Raw genomic sequence first — 23,488 nt, 5'->3', positions numbered from 1 at the left:
GTGTATGGGGGATTAGAATGAGTTCGAGCGTGTTTTCCTGTATAGGGGATTAGAATGAGCCGGAGCGTGTTTTCCTGTATGGCGGATTAGAATGAGCTGGAGCATGTTTTCCTGTATAGGGGATTAGAATGAGCCGGAGCGTGTTTTCCTGTATGGGGGATTAGAATGAGCCGGAGCATGTTTTCCTGTATGGGGGATTAGAATGAGCCGGAGCGTGTTTTCCTGTATTGGGGGATTAGAATGAGCCGGAGCGTGTTTTCCTGTTGGCGGGATTAGAATGAGCCGGAGCATGTTTTCCTGTATGGGGGATTAGAATGAGCCGGAGCGTGTTTTCCTGTATAGGGGATTAGAATGAGCCGGAGCGTGTTTTCCTGTATGGCGGATTAGAATGAGCTGGAGTGTGTTTTCCTGTATGGCGGATTAGAATGAGCTGGAGCATGTTTTCCTGTATAGGGGATTAGAATGAGCCGGAGCGTGTTTTCCTGTATGGGGGATTAGAATGACTCAGAGCGTGTTTTCCTGTATGGGGGATTAGAATGAGCCGGAGCGTGTTTTCCTGTATGGGGGATTAGAATGAGCCCGAGCGTGTTTTCCTGTATGGGGGTTTAGAATGAGCTGGAGCGTGTTTTCCTGTATGGGGGATTAGCATTAGCTGGAGCGTGTTGTCCTGTATGGGGGATTAGAATGAGCTGGAGTGTGTTTTCCTATATGGGGGATTAGAATGAGCTGGAGCATGTTTTCCTGTATGGGGGATTAGAATGAGCCCGAGTGTGTTTTCCTGTATAGGGGATTAGAATGAGCTGGAGCGTGTTTTCCTGTGTAGGGGATTCGAATGAGCTGGAGCGTGTTTTCTTGTATGGGGATTAGAATGAGCTGGAGCGTGTTTTCCTGAATGGGGGATTAGAATGAGCCGGAGCGTGTTTTCCTGTATGGGGGATTACAATGAGCTGGAGCGTGTTTTCCTGTATGGGAGGATTAGAATGAGCCCGAGCGTGTTTTCCTCTTTAGGGGATTAGAATGAGCTGGAGGGTGTTTTCCTGTATGGGGGATTAGAATGAGCTGCAGCGTGTTTTCCTGTATTGGGGATTAGAATGAGCTGGAGCGTGTTTTCCTGTATATGGGATTAGAATGAGCCGGAGCGTGTTTTCCTGTATGGGGATTAGAATGAGCTGGAGCGTGTTTTCCTGTATGGGGATTAGAATGAGCTGGAGCGTGTTTTCCTGGATAGGGGATTAGAATGAGCTGGAGTGTGTTTTCCTGTATGGGGGATGAGAATGAGCAGGGGCGTGTTTTCCTGTATGGGGGATTAGAATGAGCTGGGGCATGTTTTCCTGTGTGGGGGATTGGAATGAGCCCGAGCCTGTTTTCCAGTATGGGGGATTAGAATGAGCCAGAGCGTGTTTTCCTGTATAGGCGATTAGAATGAGTTGGAGCGTGTTTTCCTGTATGGGGGATTAGAATGAGCTGCAGTGTGTTTTCCTGTATCGGGGATTAGAATGAGCTGGAGCGTGTTTTCCTGTATAGGCGATTAGAATGAGCTGGAGCGTGTTTTCCTGTATGGGGGATTAGAATGAGCTGGAGTGTGTTTTCCTGTATCGGGGATGAGAATGAGCTGGAGTGTGTTTTCCTGTATGGCGGATTAGAATGAGCTGGAGTGTGTTTTCCTGTATGGCGGATTAGAATGAGCTGGAGCATGTTTTCCTGTATGCGGGATTAGAATGAGCTGGAGTGTGTTTTCCTGTATGGGAGATTAGAATGAGCTGGAGCGTGTTTTCCTGGATAGGGGATTAGAATGAGCTGGAGCGTGTTTTCCTGTATAGGGGATTAGAATGAGCTGGAGCGTGTTTTCCTGTATGGGGAATTAGAATGAGCCGGAGCTTGTTTTCCTGTATGGGGGATTAGAATGAGCTGGAGCGTGTTTTCCTGTATGGGGGATTGGAATGTGCTGGAGCTTGTTTTCCTGTATGGGGGATTAGAATGAGCTGGAGCGTATTTTCCTGTATGGGGGATTGGAATGTGCTGGAGCATGTTTTCCTGTGTAGGGGATTAGAATGAGCTGGAGCGTGTTTTCCTGTACGGGGGATTAGAATGAGCTGGAGCGTGTTTTCCTGTATGGGGGATTAGAATGAGCTGGAGCGTGTTTTCGTGTATGGGGGATTAGAATGAGTTCGAGCGTGTTTTCCTGTATAGGGGATTAGAATGAGCCGGAGCGTGTTTTCCTCTGTGGCGGATTAGAATGAGCTGGAGCGTGTTTTCCTGTATAGGGGATTAGAATGAGCTGGAGCGTGTTTTCCTGTATGGGGGATTAGAATGAGCTGGAGCGTGTTTTCCTGTATTTGGGATTAGAATGAGCTGGACCGTGTTTTCCTGTATTTGGGATTAGAATGAGCTGGAGCGTGTTTTCCTGTATTTGGGATTAGAATGAGCTGGAGCATGTTTTCCTGTGTGGGGGATTAGAATGAGCTGGAGCGTGTTTTCCTGTATTTGGGATTAGAATGAGCTGGAGCATGTTTTCCTGCATGGGGGATTAGAATGAGCCCGAGCGTGTTTTCCTGTATGGGGGATTAGAATGAGCTGGACCGTGTTTTCCTGTATGGGGGATTAGAATGAGCCGGAGCGTGTTTTCCTGTGTGGGGGATTAGAATGAGCTGGACCGTGTTTTCCTGTATGGGGGATTGGAATGAGCCGGAGCGTGTTTTCCTGTCTGGGGGATTAGAATCAGCTGGAGCGTGTTTTCCTGTATGGGGGATTAGAATGAGCTGGAGCGTGTTTTCCTGTATGGGGGATTAGATTGAGCCGGAGCGTTTTCTTTCCTGTATAGGGGATTAGAATGAGCCGGAGCGTGTTTTCCTGTATGTGGGATTAGAATGAGCTGGAGCGTGTCTTCCTGTATGGGGGATTAGAATGTGCTGGAGCGTGTTTTCCTGAATGGATTAGAATGAGCTGGAGCGTGTTTTCCTGTATGGGGGATTAGAATGAGCTGGAGCGTGTTTTCCTGTATGGGGGATTGGAATGTGCTGGAGCGTGTTTTCCTGTATGGGGGATTAGAATGAGCTGGAGCGTGATTTCCTGTATGGGGTTTAGAATGAGATGGAGCATGTTTTCCTGTATGGGGGTTTAGAATGAGCCGGAGCGTGTTTTCCCGTATTGGGGATTAGAATGAGCTGGAGCGTGTTTTCGTGTGTGGGGGATTAGAATGAGTTCGAGCGTGTTTTCCTGTATAGGGGATTAGAATGAGCCGGAGCGTGTTTTCCTGTATGGGGGATTAGAATGAGTTCGAGCGTGTTTTCCTGTTTGGGGGATTAGAATGAGTTCCAGCGTGTTTTCCTGTATAGGGGATTAGAATGAGCCGGAGCGTGTTTTCCTGTATGGGGGATTAGAATGAGCCGGAGCGTGTTTTCCTGTTGGCGGGATTAGAATGAGCCGGAGCGTGTTTTCCTGTATGGGGTATTAGAATGAGGTGGAGTGTGTTTACCTGTACGGGAGATTAGCATGAGCTGGAGCGTGTTTTCCTGTCTGGGGGATTAGAATGAGCTGGAGCGTGTTTTCCTGTATCGGCGATTCGAATGAGCTGGAGCGTGTTTTCCTGTATGGGGGATTAGAATGAGCTGGAGCGTGTTTTCCTGTATGGGGGATTAGAATGAGCTGGAGCGTGTTTTCCTGTATGGGGGATTAGAATGAGCTGGAGCGTGTTTTCCTGTATTTGGGATTAGAATGAGCTGGAGCGTGTTTTCCTGTATTTGGGATTAGAATGAGCCGGAGCGTGTTTTCCTGTTGGCGGGATTAGAATGAGCTGGAGCATGTTTTCCTGTATGGGGGATTAGAATGAGCTGGAGCGTGTTTTCCTGTATTTGGGATTAGAATGAGCTGGAGCATGTTTTCCTGTATGGGGGATTAGAATGAGCTGGAGCGTGTTTTCCTGTATGTGGTTTAGAATGAGCTGGAGCATGTATTCCTGTATGGGGGATTAGAATGAGCTGGAGCGTGTTTTCCTGTATGGGGGATTAGAATGAGCTGGAGCATGTTTTCCTGTATGGGGATTAGAATGAGCCCGAGCGTGTTTTCCTGTATGGGGGATTAGAATGAGCTGGACCGTGTTTTCCTGTATGGGGGATTAGAATGAGCCGGAGCGTGTTTTCCTGTATGGGGGATTAGAATGAGCTGGACCGTGTTTTCCTGTATGGGGGATTGGAATGAGCCGGAGCGTGTTTTCCTGTTTGGGGGATTAGAATGAGCTGGAGCGTGTTTTCCTGTATGGGGGATTAGAATGAGCTGGACCGTGTTTTCCTGTATGGGGGATTAGAATGAGCTGGACCGTGTTTTCCTGTATGGGGGATTAGAATGAGCCGGAGCGTGTTTTCCTGTATGGGAGATTAGAATGAGCTGGACCGTGTTTTCCTGTATGGGTGATTAGAATGAGCTGGAGCGTGTTTTCCTGTATGGGGGATTAGAATGAGCTGGAGCGTGTTTTCCTGTATGGGGGATTAGAATGAGCTGGAGCGTGTTTTCCTGTATGGGGGATTAGATTGAGCCGGAGCGTTTTTTTTTCTGTATAGGGGATTAGAATGAGCCGGAGCGTGTTTTCCTGTATGGGGGATTAGAATGAGCTGGAGCGTGTCTTCCTGTATGGGGGATTAGAATGAGCTGGAGCGTGTCTTCCTGTATGGGGGATTAGAATGAGTTCAAGCGTGTTTTCCTGTATAGGGGATTAGAATGAGCTGGAGCGTGTTTTCCTGTATAGGGGATTAGAATGAGCTGGAGCGTGTTTTCCTGTATGGGGAATTAGAATGAGCCGGAGCTTGTTTTCCTGTATGGGGGATTAGCATGAGCTGGAGCGTGTTTTCCTGTATGGGGGATTGGAATGTGCTGGAGCATGTTTTCCTGTGTAGGGGATTAGAATGAGCTGGAGCGTGTTTTCCTGTACGGGGGATTAGAATGAGCTGGAGCGTGTTTTCCTGTATGGGGGATTAGAATGAGCTGGAGCGTGTTTTCCTGTATGGGGGATTAGAATGAGCTGGAGCGTGTTTTCCTGTATGGGGGATTGGAATGTGCTGGAGCGTGTTTTCCTGTATGGGGGATTAGAATGAGATGGAGCGTGTTTTCCTGTATGGGGGATTAGAATGAGCTGGAGCGTGTTTTCCTGTATGGGGGATTAGAATGAGCTGGAGCGTGTTTTCCTGTATGGGGGATTGGAATGTGCTGGAGCGTGATTTCCTGTATGGGGTTTAGAATGAGATGGAGCATGTTTTCCTGTATGGGGCTTTAGAATGAGCCGGAGCGTGTTTTCCCGTATTGGGGATTTGAATGAGCTGGAGCGTGTTTTCGTGTATGGGGGATTAGAATGAGTTCGAGCGTGTTTTCCTGTATAGGGGATTAGAATGAGCCGGAGCGTGTTTTCCTGTATGGGGGATTAGAATGAGCCGGAGCATGTTTTCCTGTATGGGGGATTAGAATGAGCCGGAGCGTGTTTTCCTGTATGGGGGATTAGAATGAGCCGGAGCGTGTTTTCCTGTTGGCGGGATTAGAATGAGCCGGAGCGTGTTTTCCTGTATGGGGTATTAGAATGAGGTGGAGTGTGTTTACCTGTACGGGAGATTAGCATGAGCTGGAGCGTGTTTTCTTGTATGGGGGATTTGAATTAGCTGGAGCGTGTTTTCCTGTATAGGCGATTAGAATGAGCTGGAGCGTGTTTTCCTGTATGGGGGATTAGAATGAGCTGGAGCGTGTTTTCCTGTATTTGGGATTAGAATGAGCTGGATCGTGTTTTCCTGTATTTGGGATTAGAATGAGCTGGAGCGTGTTTTCCTGTATTTGGGATTAGAATGAGCTGGAGCATGTTTTCCTGTGTGGGGGATTAGAATGAGCTGGAGCGTGTTTTCCTGTATTTGGGATTAGAATGAGCTGGAGCATGTTTTCCTGTATGGGGGATTAGCATGAGCTGGAGCGTGTTTTCCTGTATGTGGTTTAGAATGAGCTGGAGCGTGTTTTCCTGTATGGGGGATTAGAATGAGCTGGAGCATGTTTTCCTGCATGGGGGATTAGAATGAGCCCGAGCGTGTTTTCCTGTATGGGGGATTAGAATGAGCTGGACCGTGTTTTCCTGTATGGGGGATTAGAATGAGCCGGAGCGTGTTTTCCTGTGTGGGGGATTAGAATGAGCTGGACCGTGTTTTCCTGTATGGGGGATTGGAATGAGCCGGACCGTGTTTTCCTGTATGGGGGATTAGAATGAGCTGGAGCGTGTTTTCCTGTATGGGGGATTAGAATGAGCTGGAGCGTGTTTTCCTGTATGGGGGATTAGATTGAGCCGGAGCGTTTTTTTTCCTGTATAGGGGATTAGAATGAGCCGGAGCGTGTTTTCCTGTATGTGGGATTAGAATGAGCTGGAGCGTGTCTTCCTGTATGGGGGATTAGAATGTGCTGGAGCGTGTTTTCCTGAATGGATTAGAATGAGCTGGAGCGTGTTTTCATGTATGGGGGATTAGAATGAGCCGGAGCTTGTTTTCCTGTATAGGGGATTAGAATGAGCTGGAGCGTGTTTTCCTGTATGGGGGATTGGAATGTGCTGGAGCATGTTTTCCTGTATGGGGGATTAGAATGAGCTGGAGCGTGTTTTCCTGTATGGGGGATTCGAATGAGCTGGAGCGTGTTTTCCTGTATGGGGGATTAGAATGAGCTGGAGCGTGTTTTCCTGTATGGGGGATTGGAATGTGCTGGAGCGTGTTTTCCTGTATGGGGGATTAGAATGAGCTGGAGCGTGATTTCCTGTATGGGGTTTAGAATGAGATGGAGCATGTTTTCCTGTATGGGGGTTTCGAATGAGCCGGAGCGTGTTTTCCCGTATTGGGGATTAGAATGAGCTGGAGCGTGTTTTCGTGTATGGGGGATTAGAATGAGTTCGAGCGTGTTTTCCTGTATAGGGGATTAGAATGAGCCGGAGCGTGTTTTCCTGTATGGGGGATTAGAATGAGTTCGAGCGTGTTTTCCTGTTTGGGGGATTAGAATGAGTTCCAGCGTGTTTTCCTGTATGGGGGATTAGAATGAGCCGGAGCGTGTTTTCCTGTTGGCGGGATTAGAATGAGCCGGAGCGTGTTTTCCTGTATGGGGTATTAGAATGAGGTGGAGTGTGTTTACCTGTACGGGAGATTAGCATGAGCTGGAGCGTGTTTTCCTGTCTGGGGGATTAGAATGAGCTGGAGCGTGTTTTCCTGTATCGGCGATTCGTATGAGCTGGAGCGTGTTTTCCTGTATGGGGGATTAGAATGAGCTGGAGCGTGTTTTCCTGTATGGGGGATTAGAATGAGCTGGAGCGTGTTTTCCTGTATGGGGGATTAGAATGAGCTGGAGCGTGTTTTCCTGTATTTGGGATTAGAATGAGCTGGAGCGTGTTTTCCTGTATTTGGGATTAGAATGAGCCGGAGCGTGTTTTCCTGTTGGCGGGATTAGAATGAGCTGGAGCATGTTTTCCTGTATGGGGGATTAGAATGAGCGCGAGCGTGTTTTCCTGTATGGGGGATTAGAATGAGCTGGACCGTGTTTTCCTGTGTGGGGGATTAGAATGAGCCGGAGCGTGTTTTCCTGTATGGGGGATTAGAATGAGCTGGACCATGTTTTCCTGTATGGGGGATTGGAATGAGCCGGAGCGTGTTTTCCTGTTTGGGGGATTAGAATGAGCTGGAGCGTGTTTTCCTGTATGGGGGATTAGAATGAGCTGGACCGTGTTTTCCTGTATGGGGGATTAGAATGAGCCGGAGCGTGTTTTCCTGTATGGGAGATTAGCATGAGCTGGACCGTGTTTTCCTGTATGGGGGATTAGAATGAGCTGGAGCGTGTTTTCCTGTATGGGGGATTAGAATGAGCTGGAGCGTGTTTTCCTGTATGGGGGATTAGATTGAGCTGGAGCGTGTCTTCCTGTATGGGGGATTAGATTGAGCCGGAGCGTTTTTTTTTCTGTATAGGGGATTAGAATGAGCCGGAGCGTGTTTTCCTGTATGGGGGATTAGAATGAGCTGGAGCGTGTCTTCCTGTATGGGGGATTAGAATGAGCTGGAGCGTGTTTTCCTGAATGGATTAGAATGAGCTGGACCGTGTTTTCATGTCTGGGGGATTAGAATGAGCTGGAGCGTGTTTTCCTGTATGGGGGATTAGAATGAGCTGGAGCGTGTTTTCCTGTATAGGGGAGTAGAATGAGCTGGAGCGTGTTTTCCTGTATAGGGGATTAGAATGAGCTGCAGTGTGTTTTCCTGTATGGGGGATTAGAATGAGCTGGAGCGTGTTTTCCTGTATAGGGGATTAGAATGAGCTGCAGTGTGTTTTCCTGTATAGGGGATTAGAATGAGCCGGAGCATGTTTTCCTGAATAGGGGATTAGAATGAGCTGGAGCGTGTTTTCTTGTATAGGGGATTAGAATGAGCTGCAGTGTGTTTTCCTGTATGGGGGATTAGAATGAGCTGGAGCGTGTTTTCCTGTATAGGGGATTAGAATGAGCTGGAGCGTGTTTTCCTGTATGGGGGATTAGAATGAGCCGGAGCGTGTTTTCCTGTTTGGGGGATTAGAATGAGCTGGAGCGTGTTTTCCTGTATTTGGAATTAGAATGAGCTGGAGCGTGTTTTCCTGTGTGGGGGATTAGAATGAGCTGGAGCGTGTTTTCCTGTTTGGGGGATTAGAATGAGCTGGAGTGTGTTTTCCTGTATATGGGATTATAATGAGCTGGACCGTGTTTTCCTGTACAGGGGATTAGAATGAGCTGGAGCGTGTTTTCCTGTATGGGGGATTAGAATGAGCTGGAGCGTGTTTTCCTGCATAGGGGATTAGAATGAGCTGCAGTGTGTTTTCCTGTATGGGGGATTAGAATGAGCTGGAGCGTGTTTTCCTGTATGGGGGATTAGAATGAGCCGGAGCATGTTTTCCTGTATAGGGGATTAGAATGAGCTGGAGCGTGTTTTCCTGTATGGGGGATTAGAATGAGCTGGAACGTGTTTTCCTGTTTGGGGGATTTGAATGAGCCGGAGTGTGCTTTCCTGTATGGGGGATTAGAATGAGCCGGAGCGTGTTTTCCTGTATGGGGGATTAGAATGAGCCGGAGCGTGTTTTCCTGTATGGGGGATTAGAATGAGCTGGAGCATGTTTTCCTGTTTGGGGGATTTGAATGAGCTGGAGCGTGTTTTCCTGTATGGAGGATTAGAATGAGCTGGAGCGTGTTTTCCTTTATATGGATTAGAATGAGCTGGAGCGTGTTTTCCTGTATGGGGGATTAGAATGAGCCGGAGCGCGTTTTCCTGTATGGGGCATTAGAATGAGCCGGAGCGTGTTTTCCTGTATTGGGGATTAGAATGAGCTGGAGCGTGTTTTCCTGTATGGGGGATTAGAATGAGCTGGAGCGTGTTTTCCTGTGTAGGGGATTAGAATGAGCTGGAGCATGTTTTCCTGTGTGGGGGATTGGAATGAGCCGGAGCGTGTTTTCCTGTATGGGGGATTAGAATGAGCTGGGGCGTGTTTTCCTGTATAGGGGATTAGAATGAGCTGGAGCGTGTTTTCCTGTATGGGGGATTAGAATGAGCCGGAGCGTGTTTTCCTGTTTGGGGGATTAGAATGAGCTGGAGCGTGTTTTCCTGTATTTGGAATTAGAATGAGCTGGAGCGTGTTTTCCTGTTTGGGGGATTAGAATGAGCTGGAGTGTGTTTTCCTGTATATGGGATTAGAATGAGCTGGACCGTGTTTTCCTGTGCAGGGGATTAGAATGAGCTGGAGCGTGTTTTCCTGTATGGGGGATTAGAATGAGCTGGAGCGTGTTTTCCTGTATAGGGGATGAGAATGAGCTGCAGTGTGTTTTCCTGTATGGGGGATTAGAATGAGCTGGAGCGTGTTTTCCTGTATGGGGGATTAGAATGAGCCGGAGCATGTTTTCCTGTATAGGGGATTAGAATGAGCTGGAGCGTGTTTTCCTGTATGGGGGATTAGAATGAGCTGGAACGTGTTTTCCTGTTTGGGGGATTTGAATGAGCCGGAGTGTGCTTTCCTGTATGGGGGATTAGAATGAGCCGGAGCGTGTTTTCCTGTATGGGGGATTAGAATGAGCCGGAGCGTGTTTTCCTGTATGGGGGATTAGAATGAGCTGGAGCGTGTTTTCCTGTTTGGGGGATTTGAATGAGCTGGAGCGTGTTTTCCTGTATGGAGCATTAGAATGAGCTGGAGCGTGTTTTCCTTTATATGGATTAGAATGAGCTGGAGCGTGTTTTCCTGTATGGGGGATTAGAATGAGCCGGAGCGCGTTTTCCTGTATGGGGCATTAGAATGAGCCGGAGCGTGTTTTCCTGTATTGGGGATTAGAATGAGCTGGAGCGTGTTTTCCTGTATGGGGGATTAGAATGAGCTGGAGCGTGTTTTCCTGTATAGGGGATTAGAATGAGCTGGAGCATGTTTTCCTGTGTGGGGGATTGGAATGAGCCGGAGCGTGTTTTCCTGTATGGGGGATTAGAATGAGCTGGAGCGTGTTTTCCTGTATGGGGGATTAGAATGAGCTGGAGCGTGTTTTCCTGTATGGGGGATTAGATTGAGCCGGAGCGTTTTTTTTCCTGTATAGGGGATTAGAATGAGCCGGAGCGTGTTTTCCTGTATGGGGGATTAGAATGAGCTGGAGCGTGTCTTCCTGTATGGGGGATTAGAATGAGCTGGAGCGTGTTTTCCTGAATGGGGGATTGGAATGTGCTGGAGCATGTTTTCCTGTGTAGGGGATTAGAATGAGCTGGAGCGTGTTTTCCTGTACGGGGGATTAGAATGAGCTGGAGCGTGTTTTCCTGTATGGGGGATTAGAATGAGCTGGAGCGTGTTTTCCTGTATGGGGGATTAGAATGAGCTGGAGCGTGTTTTCCTGTATGGGGGATTGGAATGTGCTGGAGCGTGTTTTCCTGTATGGGGGATTAGAATGAGCTGGAGCGTGATTTCCTATATGGGGTTTAGAATGAGCCGGAGCGTGTTTTCCCGTATTGGGGATTAGAATGAGCTGGAGCGTGTTTTCGTGTATGGGGGATTAGAATGAGCTGGAGCGTGTTTTCCTGTATAGGCGATTAGAATGAGCTGGAGCGTGTTTTCCTGTATGGGGGATTAGAATGAGCTGGAACGTGTTTTCCTGTTTGGGGGATTTGAATGAGCCGGAGCGTGTTTTCCTGTATGGGGGATTAGAATGAGCTGGAGCGTGTTTTCCTGTTTGGGGGATTTGAATGAGCTGGAGCGTGTTTTCCTGTATGGAGGATTAGAATGAGCTGGTGCGTGTTTTCCTTTATATGGATTAGAATGAGCTGGAGCGCGTTTTCCTGTATGGGGCATTAGAATGAGCCAGAGCGTGTTTTCCTGTATTGGGGATTAGAATGAGCTGGAGCGTGTTTTCCTGTTTGGGGGATTAGAATGAACCGGAGCGCGTTTTCCTGTGTCGGGGATTAGAATGAGCTGGAGTGTGTTTTCCTGTATAGGGGATTAGAATGAGCTGGAGCGTGTTTTCCTGTATGGGGGATTAGAATGAGCCGGAGCGTGTTTTTTGTAAGGGGTATTAGAATGAGCTGGAGCGTGTTTTCCTGTTTGGGGAATTAGAATGAGCTTTTCCGTGTTTTCCTGTATGGGGGATTAGAATGAGCCGGAGCATGTTTTCCTGTGTAGGGGATTAGAATGAGCTGGAGCGTGTTTTCCTGTACGGGGGATTAGAATGAGCTGGAGCGTGTTTTCCTGTATGGGGGATTAGAATGAGCTGGAGCGTGTTTTCCTGTATGGGGGATTAGAATGAGCTGGACCGTGTTTTCCTGTATGGGGGATTAGAATGAGCTGGACCGTGTTTTCCTGTATGGGGGATTAGAATGAGCCGGAGCGTGTTTTCCTGTATGGGAGATTAGAATGAGCTGGACCGTGTTTTCCTGTATGGGGGATTAGAATGAGCTGGAGCGTGTTTTCCTGTATGGGGGATTAGAATGAGCTGGAGCGTGTTTTCCTGAATGGATTAGAATGAGCTGGAGCGTGTTTTCATGTATGGGGGATTAGAATGAGCTGGAGCGTGTTTTCCTGTATGGGGGATTAGAATGAGCTGGAGCGTGTTTTCCTGTATAGGGGATTAGAATGAGCTGCAGTGTGTTTTCCTGTATGGGGGATTAGAATGAGCTGGAGCGTGTTTTCCTGTTTCGGGGATTAGAATGAGCTGCAGTGTGTTTTCCTGTATAGGGGATGAGAATGAGCCGGAGCATGTTTTCCTGTATAGGGGATTAGAATGAGCTGCAGTGTGTTTTCCTGTATGGGGGATTAGAATGAGCTGGAGCGTGTTTTCCTGTATAGGGGATTAGAATGAGCTGGAGCGTGTTTTCCTGTATGGGGGATTAGAATGAGCCGGAGCGTGTTTTCCTGTATGGGGGATTAGAATGAGCTGGAGCGTGTTTTCCTGTATTTGGAATTAGAATGAGCTGGAGCGTGTTTTCCTGTATGGGGGATTAGAATGAGCTGGAGCGTGTTTTCCTGTTTGGGGGATTAGAATGAGCTGGAGTGTGTTTTCCTGTATAGGGGATTAGAATGAGCGGGAGCGTGTTTTCCTGTATGGGGGATTAGAATGAGCTGGAGCGTGTTTTCCTGTATAGGGGATGAGAATGAGCTGCAGTGTGTTTTCCTGTATGGGGGATTAGAATGAGCTGGAGCGTGTTTTCCTGTATGGGGGATTAGAATGAGCCGCAGCATGTTTTCCTGTATAGGGGATTAGAATGAGCTGGAGCGTGTTTTCCTGTATGGGGGATTAGAATGAGCTGGAACCTGTTTTCCTGTTTGGGGGATTTGAATGAGCCGGAGTGTGCTTTCCTGTATGGGGGATTAGAATGAGCTGGAGCGTGTTTTCCTGTATAGGGGATTAGAATGAGCTGCAGTGTGTTTTCCTGTATGGGGGATTAGAATGAGCTGGAGCGTGTTTTCCTGTATAGGGGATTAGAATGAGCTGGAGCGTGTTTTCCTGTATGGGGGATTAGAATGAGCTGGAACGTGTTTTCCTGTTTGGGGGATTTGAATGAGCCGGAGCGTGTTTTCCTGTATGGGGGATTAGAATGAGCTGGAGCGTGTTTTCCTGTTTGGGGGATTTGAATGAGCTGGAGCGTGTTTTCCTGTATGGAGGATTAGAATGAGCTGGAGCGTGTTTTCCTTTATATGGATTAGAATGAGCTGGAGCGCGTTTTCCTGTATGGGGCATTAGAATGAGCCAGAGCGTGTTTTCCTGTATTGGGGATTAGAATGAGCTGGAGCGTGTTTTCCTGTTTGGGGGATTAGAATGAACCGGAGCGCGTTTTCCTGTGTCGGGGATTAGAATGAGCTGGAGTGTGTTTTCCTGTATAGGGGATTAGAATGAGCTGGAGCGTGTTTTCCTGTATGGGGGATTAGAATGAGCCGGAGCGTGTTTTTTGTAAGGGGTATTAGAATGAGCTGGAGCGTGTTTTCCTGTTTGGGGGATTAGAATGAGCTTTTCCGTGTTTTCCTGTATGGGGGATTAGAATGAGCCGGAGCATGTTTTCCTGTGTAGGGGATTAGAATGAGCTGGAGCGTGTTTTCCTGTACGGGGGATTAGAATGAGCTGGGGCATGTTTTCCTGTGTGGGCGATTAGAATGAGCCGGAGCGTGTTTTCCCGTATTGGGGATTAGAATGAGCTGGAGCGTGTTTTCCTGTATGGGGGATTAGAATGAGCTGGAGCATGTTTTCCTGTATGGGGGATTAGAATGAGCTGGAGCGTGTTTTCCTGTATAGGGGATTAGAATGAGCTGGAGCGTGTTTTCCTGTATGGGGGATTAGAATGAGCCGGAGCATGTTTTCCTGTATAGGGGATTAGAATGAGCTGGAGCGTGTTTTCCCGTATTGGGGATTAGAATGAGCTGGAGCGTGTTTTCCCGTATTGGGGATTAGAATGAGCTGGAGCGTGTTTTCCTGTATCGGGGATTAGAATGAGCTGGAGCGTGTTTTCCTGTATGGGGGTTTAGAATGAGCCGGAGCGTGTTTTCCCGTATTGGGGATTAGAATGAGCTGGAGCGTGTTTTCCTGTATGGTGGATTAGAATGAGTTCGAGCGTGTTTTCCTGTATAGGGGATTAGAATGAGCCGGAGCGTGTTTTCCTGTATGGGAGATTAGAATGAGCTGGAGCGTGTTTTCCTGTATGGGGGATTAGAATGAGCTGGAGCGTGTTTTCCTGTATGGGGGATTAGAATGAGCTGGAGCGTGTTTTCCTGTATGGGGGATTAGAATGAGCTGGAGCGTGTTTTCGTGTATGGGGGATTAGAATGAGCTGGAGCCTGTTTTCCTGCATGGGGGATTAGAATGAGCTGGAACGTGTTTTCCTGTATGGGGGATTAGAATGAGCTGGAGCGTGTTTTCCTGTGTGGGGGATTAGAATGAGCTGGAGTGTGTTTTCCTGTATGGGGGATTAGAATGAGCTGGAGCGTGTTTTCCTGTATTGGGGATTAGAATGAGCTGGAGCGTGTTTTCCTGTATGGGGGATTAGAATGAGCTGGAGCGTGTTTTCCTGTATGGGGGATTCGAATGAGCTGGAGTGTGTTTTCCTGTATGGGGGATTAGAATGTGATGGAGCGTGTTTTCCTGTATAGGGGATTAGGATGAGCTGAAGCGTGTTTTCCTGTATGGGGGATTAGAATGAGCTGGTGCGTGTTTTCCTGTATGGGAGGATTAGAATGAGTTGGAGCGTGTTTTCCTGTATAGGGGATTAGAATCAGCTGGAGTGTGTTTTCCTGTTTGGGGGATTAGAATGAGCTGCAGTGTGTTTTCCTGTATGGGGGATTAGAATGAGCTGGAGCGTGTTTTCCTGTATAGGGGATTAGAATGAGCTGGAGCGTGTTTTCCCGTATTGGGGATTAGAATGAGCTGGAGCGTGTTTTCCTGTATCGGGGATTAGAATGAGCTGGAGCGTGTTTTCCTGTATGGGGGTTTAGAATGAGCCGGAGCGTGTTTTCCCGTATTGGGGATTAGAATGAGCTGGAGCGTGTTTTCCTGTATGGTGGATTAGAATGAGTTCGAGCGTGTTTTCCTGTATAGGGGATTAGGATGAGCTGAAGCGTGTTTTCCTGTATGGGGGATTAGAATGAGCTGGAGCGTGTTTTCCTGTATGGGAGGATTAGAATGAGTTGGAGCGTGTTTTCCTGTATAGGGGATGAGAATGAGCTGGAGTGTGTTTTCCTGTTTGGGGGATTAGAATCAGCTGGAGCGTGTTTTCCTGTATAGGGGATTAGAATGAGCTGGAGCGTGTTTTGCTGTATGGGGGATTAGAATGAGCTGGAGCGTGTTTTCCTGTATGGGAGGATTAGAATGAGGTGGAGCGTGTTTTCCTGTATGGGGGATTAGAATGAGCTGGAGCGTGTTTTCCTGTATAGGGATTAGAATGAGCTGGAGCGTGTTTTCCTGTATGGGGGATTAGAATGAGCTGGAGCATGTTTTCCTGTATGGGGGATTAGAATGAGCTGGAGTGTGTTTTCCTGTATGGGGGATTAGAATGAGCTGGAGCGTGTTTTCCTGTGTGGGGATTAGAATGAGCTGGAGCATGTTTTCCTGTATGGGGGATTAGAATGAGCTGGAGCGTGTTTTCCTGTATGGGGGATTAGAATGAGCTGGAGTGTGTTTTCCTGTATGGGAAGATTAGAATGAGCTGGAGCGTGTTTTCCTGTATAGGGGATTAGAATGAGCTGAAGCGTGTTTTCCTGTATAGGGATTAGAATGAGCTGGTGTGTGTTTTCCTGTATGGGGGATTAGAATGAGCTGGAGCGTGTTTTCCTGTATGGGGGATTAGAATGAGGTGGAGCGTGTTTTCCTGTATGGGGGATTAGAATGAGCTGGAGTGTGTTTTCCTGTATGGGAGGATTAGAATGAGCTGGAGCGTGTTTTCCTGTATAGGGGATTAGAATGAGCTGAAGCGTGTTTTCCTGTATAGGGGATTAGAATGAGCTGGAGCGTGTTTTCCTGTATAGGGATTAGAATGAGCTGGTGTGTGTTTTCCTGTATGGGGGATTAGAATGAGCTGGAGCGTGATTTCCTGTATGGGGGATTAGAATGAGCCGGAGCGTGTTTTCCTGTATAGGGGATTAGAATGAGCTGGAGCGTGTTTTCCTGTATAGGGGATTAGAATGAGCTGGAGTCTGTTTTCCTGTATAGGGGATTAGAATGAGCTGGTGCGTGTTTTCCTTTATGAGGGATTAGAATGAGCTGGAGTGTGTTTTCCTGTATGGGGGAGTAGAATTTTCTTGGATTTTTTGTATATGAAGGGAGTGTTGCTTTTTTTCTAATCGTAGTCAGCCTGCTCATTGGCTGTGGCACGTTGTATCTAGCCCCTTGCTCCAAAAGGTTGGACATCTCTAGTGTACAGATTCATTATCACTTCCTTGTTTTAAGTGCAAAGCCTCAATATATAAAGCTCCAAATCTAATCCAGTTCTGATGAAGGGCCATCGACCTGAAATGTTGACTCTGTTTCTCTCTCCACAGATGTTGCCTGACCTGCTGAGTGTTTCCAGCATTTTCTGTTTTAATTTCAGATTTCCAGCATCCGCAGTATTTTGCTTTTGTCCAAATTTAATTTTCCATTTTCTTCTTGTAACCCTATTTTTAAAGATCTATGTATCTGAGCCTTTAAGTCCTTCAGTTTCTTTACCGCAGTGAGAATGTTACCAATTATCTTGTGTAGCTGTGGAATTGCTGGAGTTAAAATGGAAACGGTCTTTCTTTGTCAATGCAAAATGAAGGTCAGAGATTAATTGTCTACAGGACCAGACCAGGATGATTGATCTGGAAATTAGTTAGGATGCAAGGCTTTTTTTTTCGGTGCTAATTAAATTGTACTTGTTAAAGGCATTAACAGCTCTTTGGAGTGTAAGCATCTGTTCATCAGTGTCCTTTGCATTATTTGCCATGATTACCTCTTTAATCACAGATGATTGAAGGTCTATCTTCAGAGCATGTTCAGCTGATTAAATAGTAGGGAATTCTCCATAAGCTTTATTTCTGGCAGGAAATCTGAACTCTAGATTGAGCTGAGATTTGTATTGCCAACTTATAATTTTGCAAAATGAAGGTCTGCGAAGTTCCAATCCTGTTTCAACCTAAGGTTGTTGCTATCCAACTCTAGAAATATGCGCTAATAAATAAACCTTGTGGATTGTTTCCAATTTTATTCTTTAAGTATTGTGCTGTGTGTCTTGTGCTTTAATGTTTTTATGTAATATTCAACCTGTAAATAAATCAAATTATTCTTGTTAAATATTAAATATTGTATCTTTCACCTTTCTGAAGAACCAGGAGAATGTGGTGGGAATCCCATGTTATCTCTAGTGTTTCATACTGCAATTACTAATATTGGATGCTCTATCCCATTTGCAACAACAACAATTTGTATTTATATAGCACCTTTAACGTAGTAAAGTGTCCCAGGGCGTTTCACGGCAGCGTTCTAAAACAAAATTTGACACCGAGCCACATAATGAGATATTAGGGCAGATAACCAAAAGATTGGTCAAAGATGTAGGTTTTAAGGAGCGTCTTAAAGGAGGAAAGCGAGTTGGAGAGGCAGAGAGGTTTAGGGAGAGAAATCCAGAGCTTAGGACCTTGGCAGCTAAAGGCACAGCCACCAATGGTAGAACAATTAAAATCGGGGATGCTCAACAGGCCAGAATTAGAAGTGTGCAGATATCTCGGAGGGTTGGGGGCTGGAGGCGATTAGAGATAGAGAGCAGCAAGGCCATGGAGGGATTTGAAAACAAGGATGAGAATTTTAAAATTGAGACATTGCTTAACTGGGAGTCAATGTAGGTCAGCGAGCACAGGGATGATGGGTGAATGGGACTTGGTGCGAGTTAGGACACGGACGGCAGAGTTTTGGATGACGTCAAGTTTATGGAGGCTAGAATGTGGGAGGCCAGGCAGGAGTGCATTGGAATAGTCAAGTCTAGAGGTAACTAAGGCATGGATGAGGGTTTCAGCAGCAGATGAGCTGAGGCAGGGGCGGAGTCGGGTGATGTTCTGGAAGTGGAAATAGACAGTCTTGGTGATGGTGTGGATATGTGGTCGGAAGCTCATTTCGAGGTCAAATGTGACACCAAGGTTGCGAACAGTCTGGTTCAGCCTCAGACAGGTGCCAGTGAGAGGGATGGAGTCGGTGGCTAGGGAACTGAGTTTGTGGCGGGACTGAAGACAATGGCTTCAGTCTTCCCAATATTTAGTTGGAGGAAATTTCTGCTCATCCAGTACTGGATGTTGGACAAGCAATCTAACAAATTAGAGACAGTGGCGGGGTCGAGAGAGGAGGTGGTGAGGTAGAGCTGGGTGTCGTCAGCGTACGTGTGGAAACTGATGCTGTGTTTTCGGATGATATCGCCGAGGGGCAGCATGTTGATGAGAAATAGGAGGGGGCCAAGGATAGATCCTTGGGGCATACCAGAGGTAATGGTGCGGGAGTGGGAAGAGAAGCCATTGCAGGTAATTCTCTGGCTATGATTAGATACTTAAGAAAGGAACCAAGTGAGTGCAGTCCCCCCCAGCTGGACGACGGTGGAGTGACGTTGGAGGAGGGTGGTGTGGTCATCCATGTCAAAGGCTGCAGACAGGTCGAGAAGGATGCAGAGAGATATTTTACCTTTGTCACAGTCACATAGGATGTCGTTTGTGACTTTGATAAGAGCTATTTCAGTACTGTGGCAGGAAACCTGATTGGAGGGATTGAAACGTGGAGTTCCTGGAAGGATGGGCATGGATTTGCAGCATGTACACTGTAGATTTTAATTCGTAGAGATTCGTCTGCTTATGGAAACCACTTTTTTGCTGTAAGCACAAGACAAAACCTTTGGGAGAAATGTTCTCTTGTCTTATGCTGCATTTTCCCTCAGAGTTTTATGTCCCCTAATTTGGTGTTGCCAGCAATTTTTGATATCATTCCACCTATCCCCCTGTCCAGATCACTTATATTTATGGAGAATGAGATAGTTCCCTTTTGCACGCAACTAGCTGCACATCGCCAATCTGAGTAACTTCCATCTATTCCTACACTCTGCTTTCTGTCCATTAATCATGCTGCCATGAGCCTTGATCTTCACAATATGTCTCTGATGTAGCACTTCATTAAACACTTTTTGAAAGTCCACGTATGCCACATTTAATATATTCCCTTTATCTATTAATTCCTTCAAATATTAATTCCTTTAAATTAGTCAAGCATGACTGTGTCTTGACTGCCTCTAATTAACCCATACTTTTTGAAGTGTCACTCATACTATTTTTAATTATGATATCTTGCAGTTTTCTACCACTATGTGATGCTAACTGGGCTATAGTTAACTGGCTTATCCCATTGCCCTTCTTTGAAAAAGGATGTAACCATCCTTCAGAACTGTGGTATAATTTTGAAATATCATGTTTCATTCCTCCTGATGTTTCATCTCTAATTTCCCTCTGGAGTGTAGACCCATCCAAAACTAGTACATTAACATTTTAAGTTTCTTTAATCCCATTTCTTTTTCAATGCTGATGTCTATTAGTTACTCCTTCATATTCTCCTAGGGTAGTCCTTCCTTGACACCACTGTTAAGTACAGAGGCAAAATACTTGTTAAGCAGCATTGCAATTCTTTCCTTTCCTACTGCAAGAATATCACTTTTATTTCTTAGAGGCCCATCCCTTCTTAGACTTCTAAAGACAAGATGATAGTCAATCAAGAGCCTCTACTGTTAACTTGTGGGTTGAGCACCAATCTTTTTTTTCTATCTTAGCCCTTCTAATCTGAATAGAAGGATATGTTGATGGAGTTGGATGAAGAGGGGTGGGAGGAGGCTCATGTGAAGTATAAACACTGGCATAGACCAGTTGGGCCGAATGGCCTGTTTCTGTGCTGTAACTTTCATGTAATTCCATGTAATTCTCTTTTTTTAGTGTTTCTTCTAGATTTTTCTCTTACTATCATAAACTTTATTCTATTTATTTTTGATTTAGAGAAACTATTTCTGCTGGTTGGGGAATCTAGGACTAAGGGACATGCCCTAAAATTTCCCAGACATCTCCCAAACCTGCAACATCTACCATCTAGAAGGACAAGGGCAGCAGGCACAGGGGAACACTACCACCTCCAAGTTCCCATCCAAGTAACACACCTTCCTGACTTGGGAAATATATGGCCCTTCCTTCATCGTCACTGGGTCAAAATCCTGGAACTCCCTCTATAACAGCACTCTGGGAGGACCTTCACCTCACGGACTGCACCGGTTCAAGAAGGCGGCTCACCGCCACCTTCTAGGGCAATAAGGGATGGGCAATAAATGCTGGCATTGCCAGCGATTCCCATAAACGAATAATAAAGAACTTAGAGCCAGGCATTCAGGATTGAAGAGAGGAATCACTTCGACACAAAGGGTGGAACTCTCTTCCACAAACGGCAGTTGATGGTAGGTCAGTTGTTAATTTTAAATCTGAGATTGATAGATTCTTGTTAACTAAAGATATTAAGGGATATGGGGCAAAGGCAGGTATATGGAGTTAGGTCACAGATCAGTCATGATCTCATTGAATGGCGGAAACGGCTCGGGGCTAAATGGCCAACTCCTGTTCCTATGTTCCTAATCTTTTTATGCATCTGTAGAGCTCTAGCTTTTGACACAATTGGTTTACTCCTGGTTGGAAAGCTTTTAATCCAACAAGTATTTAAATATATCCAACTGTTGGTCCACTATTTCATCTGCCTACTTTTCTGCCCAATTTATCTGGACGATTTATTTTTCCGGCACAGACACGATGGGTTGAATGACCTCCTTCTGTGCCATAAATTCTGTGATTCGATGAGAACTGTTTCCTCCCTCATGAAGATGTATACTGCATTCCTGTATGGAGCCTGACTATCTACCATTTGTGTTTTCAGTATATGGACAGGACCAATCCCATGGACAAACACTGTGAGGTGCTGATTGATAAATATGGGATTTCTGCAGCTCCAATAGCACCACAATTATTTGGAGGTGCTGGCAAAGAGCACATGGAGAAATATGGTAACTATAACTAACATACCTGTGCACATGATATCAAATTCAATTTAAAAGTGTTTAAAGTCAGTGATTCATTTTGAAGAAAATTAGCTTATTAATGAAAGAGTGCAGTAACCTGAAAGATAGTGGATTCTGTTTAGATGGACATTGTTTTGTCAGCTAAATATGTCCACTAAACTGGGCTGTGTGTTTGCATGTTGTGTTACTGCTACTTGGCTATCATTGTATTCAAGTAGAGAATCTTGTAACTAATCAGATGACACAACTAGGTGTTAAGTGGCAATTATTTTATTGAACAGTCTACCAATTAATTCAAATTCACAGGTAGATGTGCGGTTCATTGAAAACTCCTACATAAACATTTCCAATGGGAATTGCAATGTTAATGTGTTCACACTTACCTGTAATTTTTCCTTGGAGTACCACTAGGTAGTGCTCTAGGTAGTGCTCTAATAGTATTTCCAATGTTAATGTAATCGGGGATCTGTAACAGCTCCATGTCACGCTAGCAGGTGGCGTTGTAGAGTCTCCCAAGTTCTCTGGCACAGTTTGCTTCATGCTCTATTTTGCCTCCAGTATGTTGTTTCAGGGTTCAGTCCCACTGATATTCAGTCTATGCTCGCTCTGAATCTCTCCACTCTCCAGGCATGCTCTGCCCTGCTACCTGTCAGTTTCTGTGTTACTGCTCCTTTCAGTTTCTTTTCAGCCCTGTTGCGCTCTACCAATTCTCCCACAGCTCGTCCAGGCCCACTTATCCGACCTTGGCTCTTCCCAGCCTCACTTCCCTAGCTGTTCCATCCGCCACTGCCCCATTGGCTCTTGCCACCTGAGAGTCTTTGCAGCTTGCTACTGCCAATCAGTTGCCCACCCTGACTCTTCACTCCCTCTTCTTGGCAGCTGTTGCTGGCTCCAAACCTTTGTGGACTGCCGGTTCCAACTAGCTCCAGCCTGGCTATACTGTCCTTGTGGGAGTCTGACTCCCAATTTGGTATCTGTGGCCAACAGACCCCTCTCTCCCTCGAGCCCCACTTTAAAAGCCCATTCACTGTGTTCACTGAGAACAGGCTTTGGAATTGCATGTGGGTGATATTCCCGAAAAAGAAGGCCCTGTTATTTAACTTATCAGTTTAAATAACAGGGCCTTTATGGCATGGTCTCCCTATAGTTCAACGGTCTGTTACCAGTTAAGGACAGGAACCAATTTTTTTAACTACAGTCCCCACCGCTTATAACGGGGGCGGTGGTGTTAACGGTATTTTCCCGCAATATATGGTGGACGGTAAAACCAAAAAGGTAAGTAATCAACATTTTTTAAAACAGGAAATCTCACTGAGCAACTGCTTCTCCTAATTGTTAGCAGTTGCATCCAGAATCTCATCACTAAGGAAATCGCACTTTAACCAGGTACAAAGCTGGGTGGGAGGGTAAGCTGTGAGGAGGATGGCGAGAAACTCCAGTACGATTTGGACAGATTGGGTGATTGGGCAGAAACATGGCAAATGCACTATAATGTGGATAAATGTGAGGTTATCCACTTTGGTGGCAAAAACAGGAAGGCAGATTATTATTTGAATGGCAATAGATTGGGAGAAGGGGAAGTGCAAAGAGACCTGGGTGTTCTTGTGCACCAGTCGCTGAAGGTAAGCATGCAGGTGCAGCAGGCAGTTAAGAAGGCAAATGGTATGTTGGCCTTCGTAGCAAGAGGGTTCGAGTACAGGAACAAGGATGTCTTGCTACAGCTGTACAGGGCCTTGGTGAGACCGCACCTTGAGTATTGTGTGCAGTTTTGGTCGCCTTACCTGAGGAAGGACGTTCTTGCCATGGAAGGAGTACAGCGAAGATTCACCAGGCTGATACCTGGGATGGCAGGAATGACGTATGAGGAGAGATTGTGTCGATTGGGCTTATACTCACTGGAGTTTAGAAGATTGAGAGGGGATCTCATCGAAACCTATAAAATTCTGTCAGGCCTGGACAGACTAGATGCAGGAAGGATGTTTATGATGGCCGGGGAGTCCAGAACCAGGGGTCATAGTCTAAGGATAAGGGGTAAGCCATTTAGGACTGAAATGAGGAGGAATTTCTTCACCCAGAGAGTGGTGAACCTGTGGAATTCTCTGCCACAGAGGGCGGTGGAGGCCAGTTCATTAAATATATTCAAGAAAGAGTTGGATATATTTCTTGAGGCTAAAGGGATCAAGGGATATGGGGAGAAGGCAGTGACAGGGTACTGAATTTGGATGATCAGCCATGATCTCATTGAATGGCGGAGCAGGCTCGAAGGGCCGAATGGCCTACTCCTGCTCCTATCTTCTATGTAAAACTGCTTGAAGACGTGATTTTCCCTGAAATCGGCAGAGCGTTTTAAATCAGTAAGTACAATAAAGGGGATTTAACAAGGTGTGAACAGTTTATTGAAACGGCTTGAGGACCTGACTTCAGCTGAAATCAGCAGAGCTTTT

At 46.3% G+C, this 23,488-nt stretch overlaps 1 protein-coding gene across 1 annotated transcript in view; it reads left to right on the top strand.

Moving 5' to 3' along the window:
* The window catches only part of scp2a (sterol carrier protein 2a), a 206,450-nt gene that overhangs the window by 58,139 nt on the left and 124,823 nt on the right, over positions 1-23,488 (top strand). Inside the window, exon 6 of the mRNA XM_085982811.1 lies at positions 20,903-21,029. Within this exon, the coding sequence (XP_085838937.1) occupies positions 20,903-21,029 (127 nt within the window). The remainder of the gene's footprint in view (positions 1-20,902; positions 21,030-23,488) is intronic.

This window comes from Somniosus microcephalus, chromosome 3, assembly GCF_052327205.1.
Source record: "Somniosus microcephalus isolate GS21.2 chromosome 3, FLI_Smic_1.0, whole genome shotgun sequence".
In the NCBI taxonomy this organism is placed as follows: Eukaryota; Metazoa; Chordata; class Chondrichthyes; order Squaliformes; family Somniosidae; genus Somniosus; species Somniosus microcephalus.
This window is presented reverse-complemented; position numbering and strand designations above follow the sequence as displayed.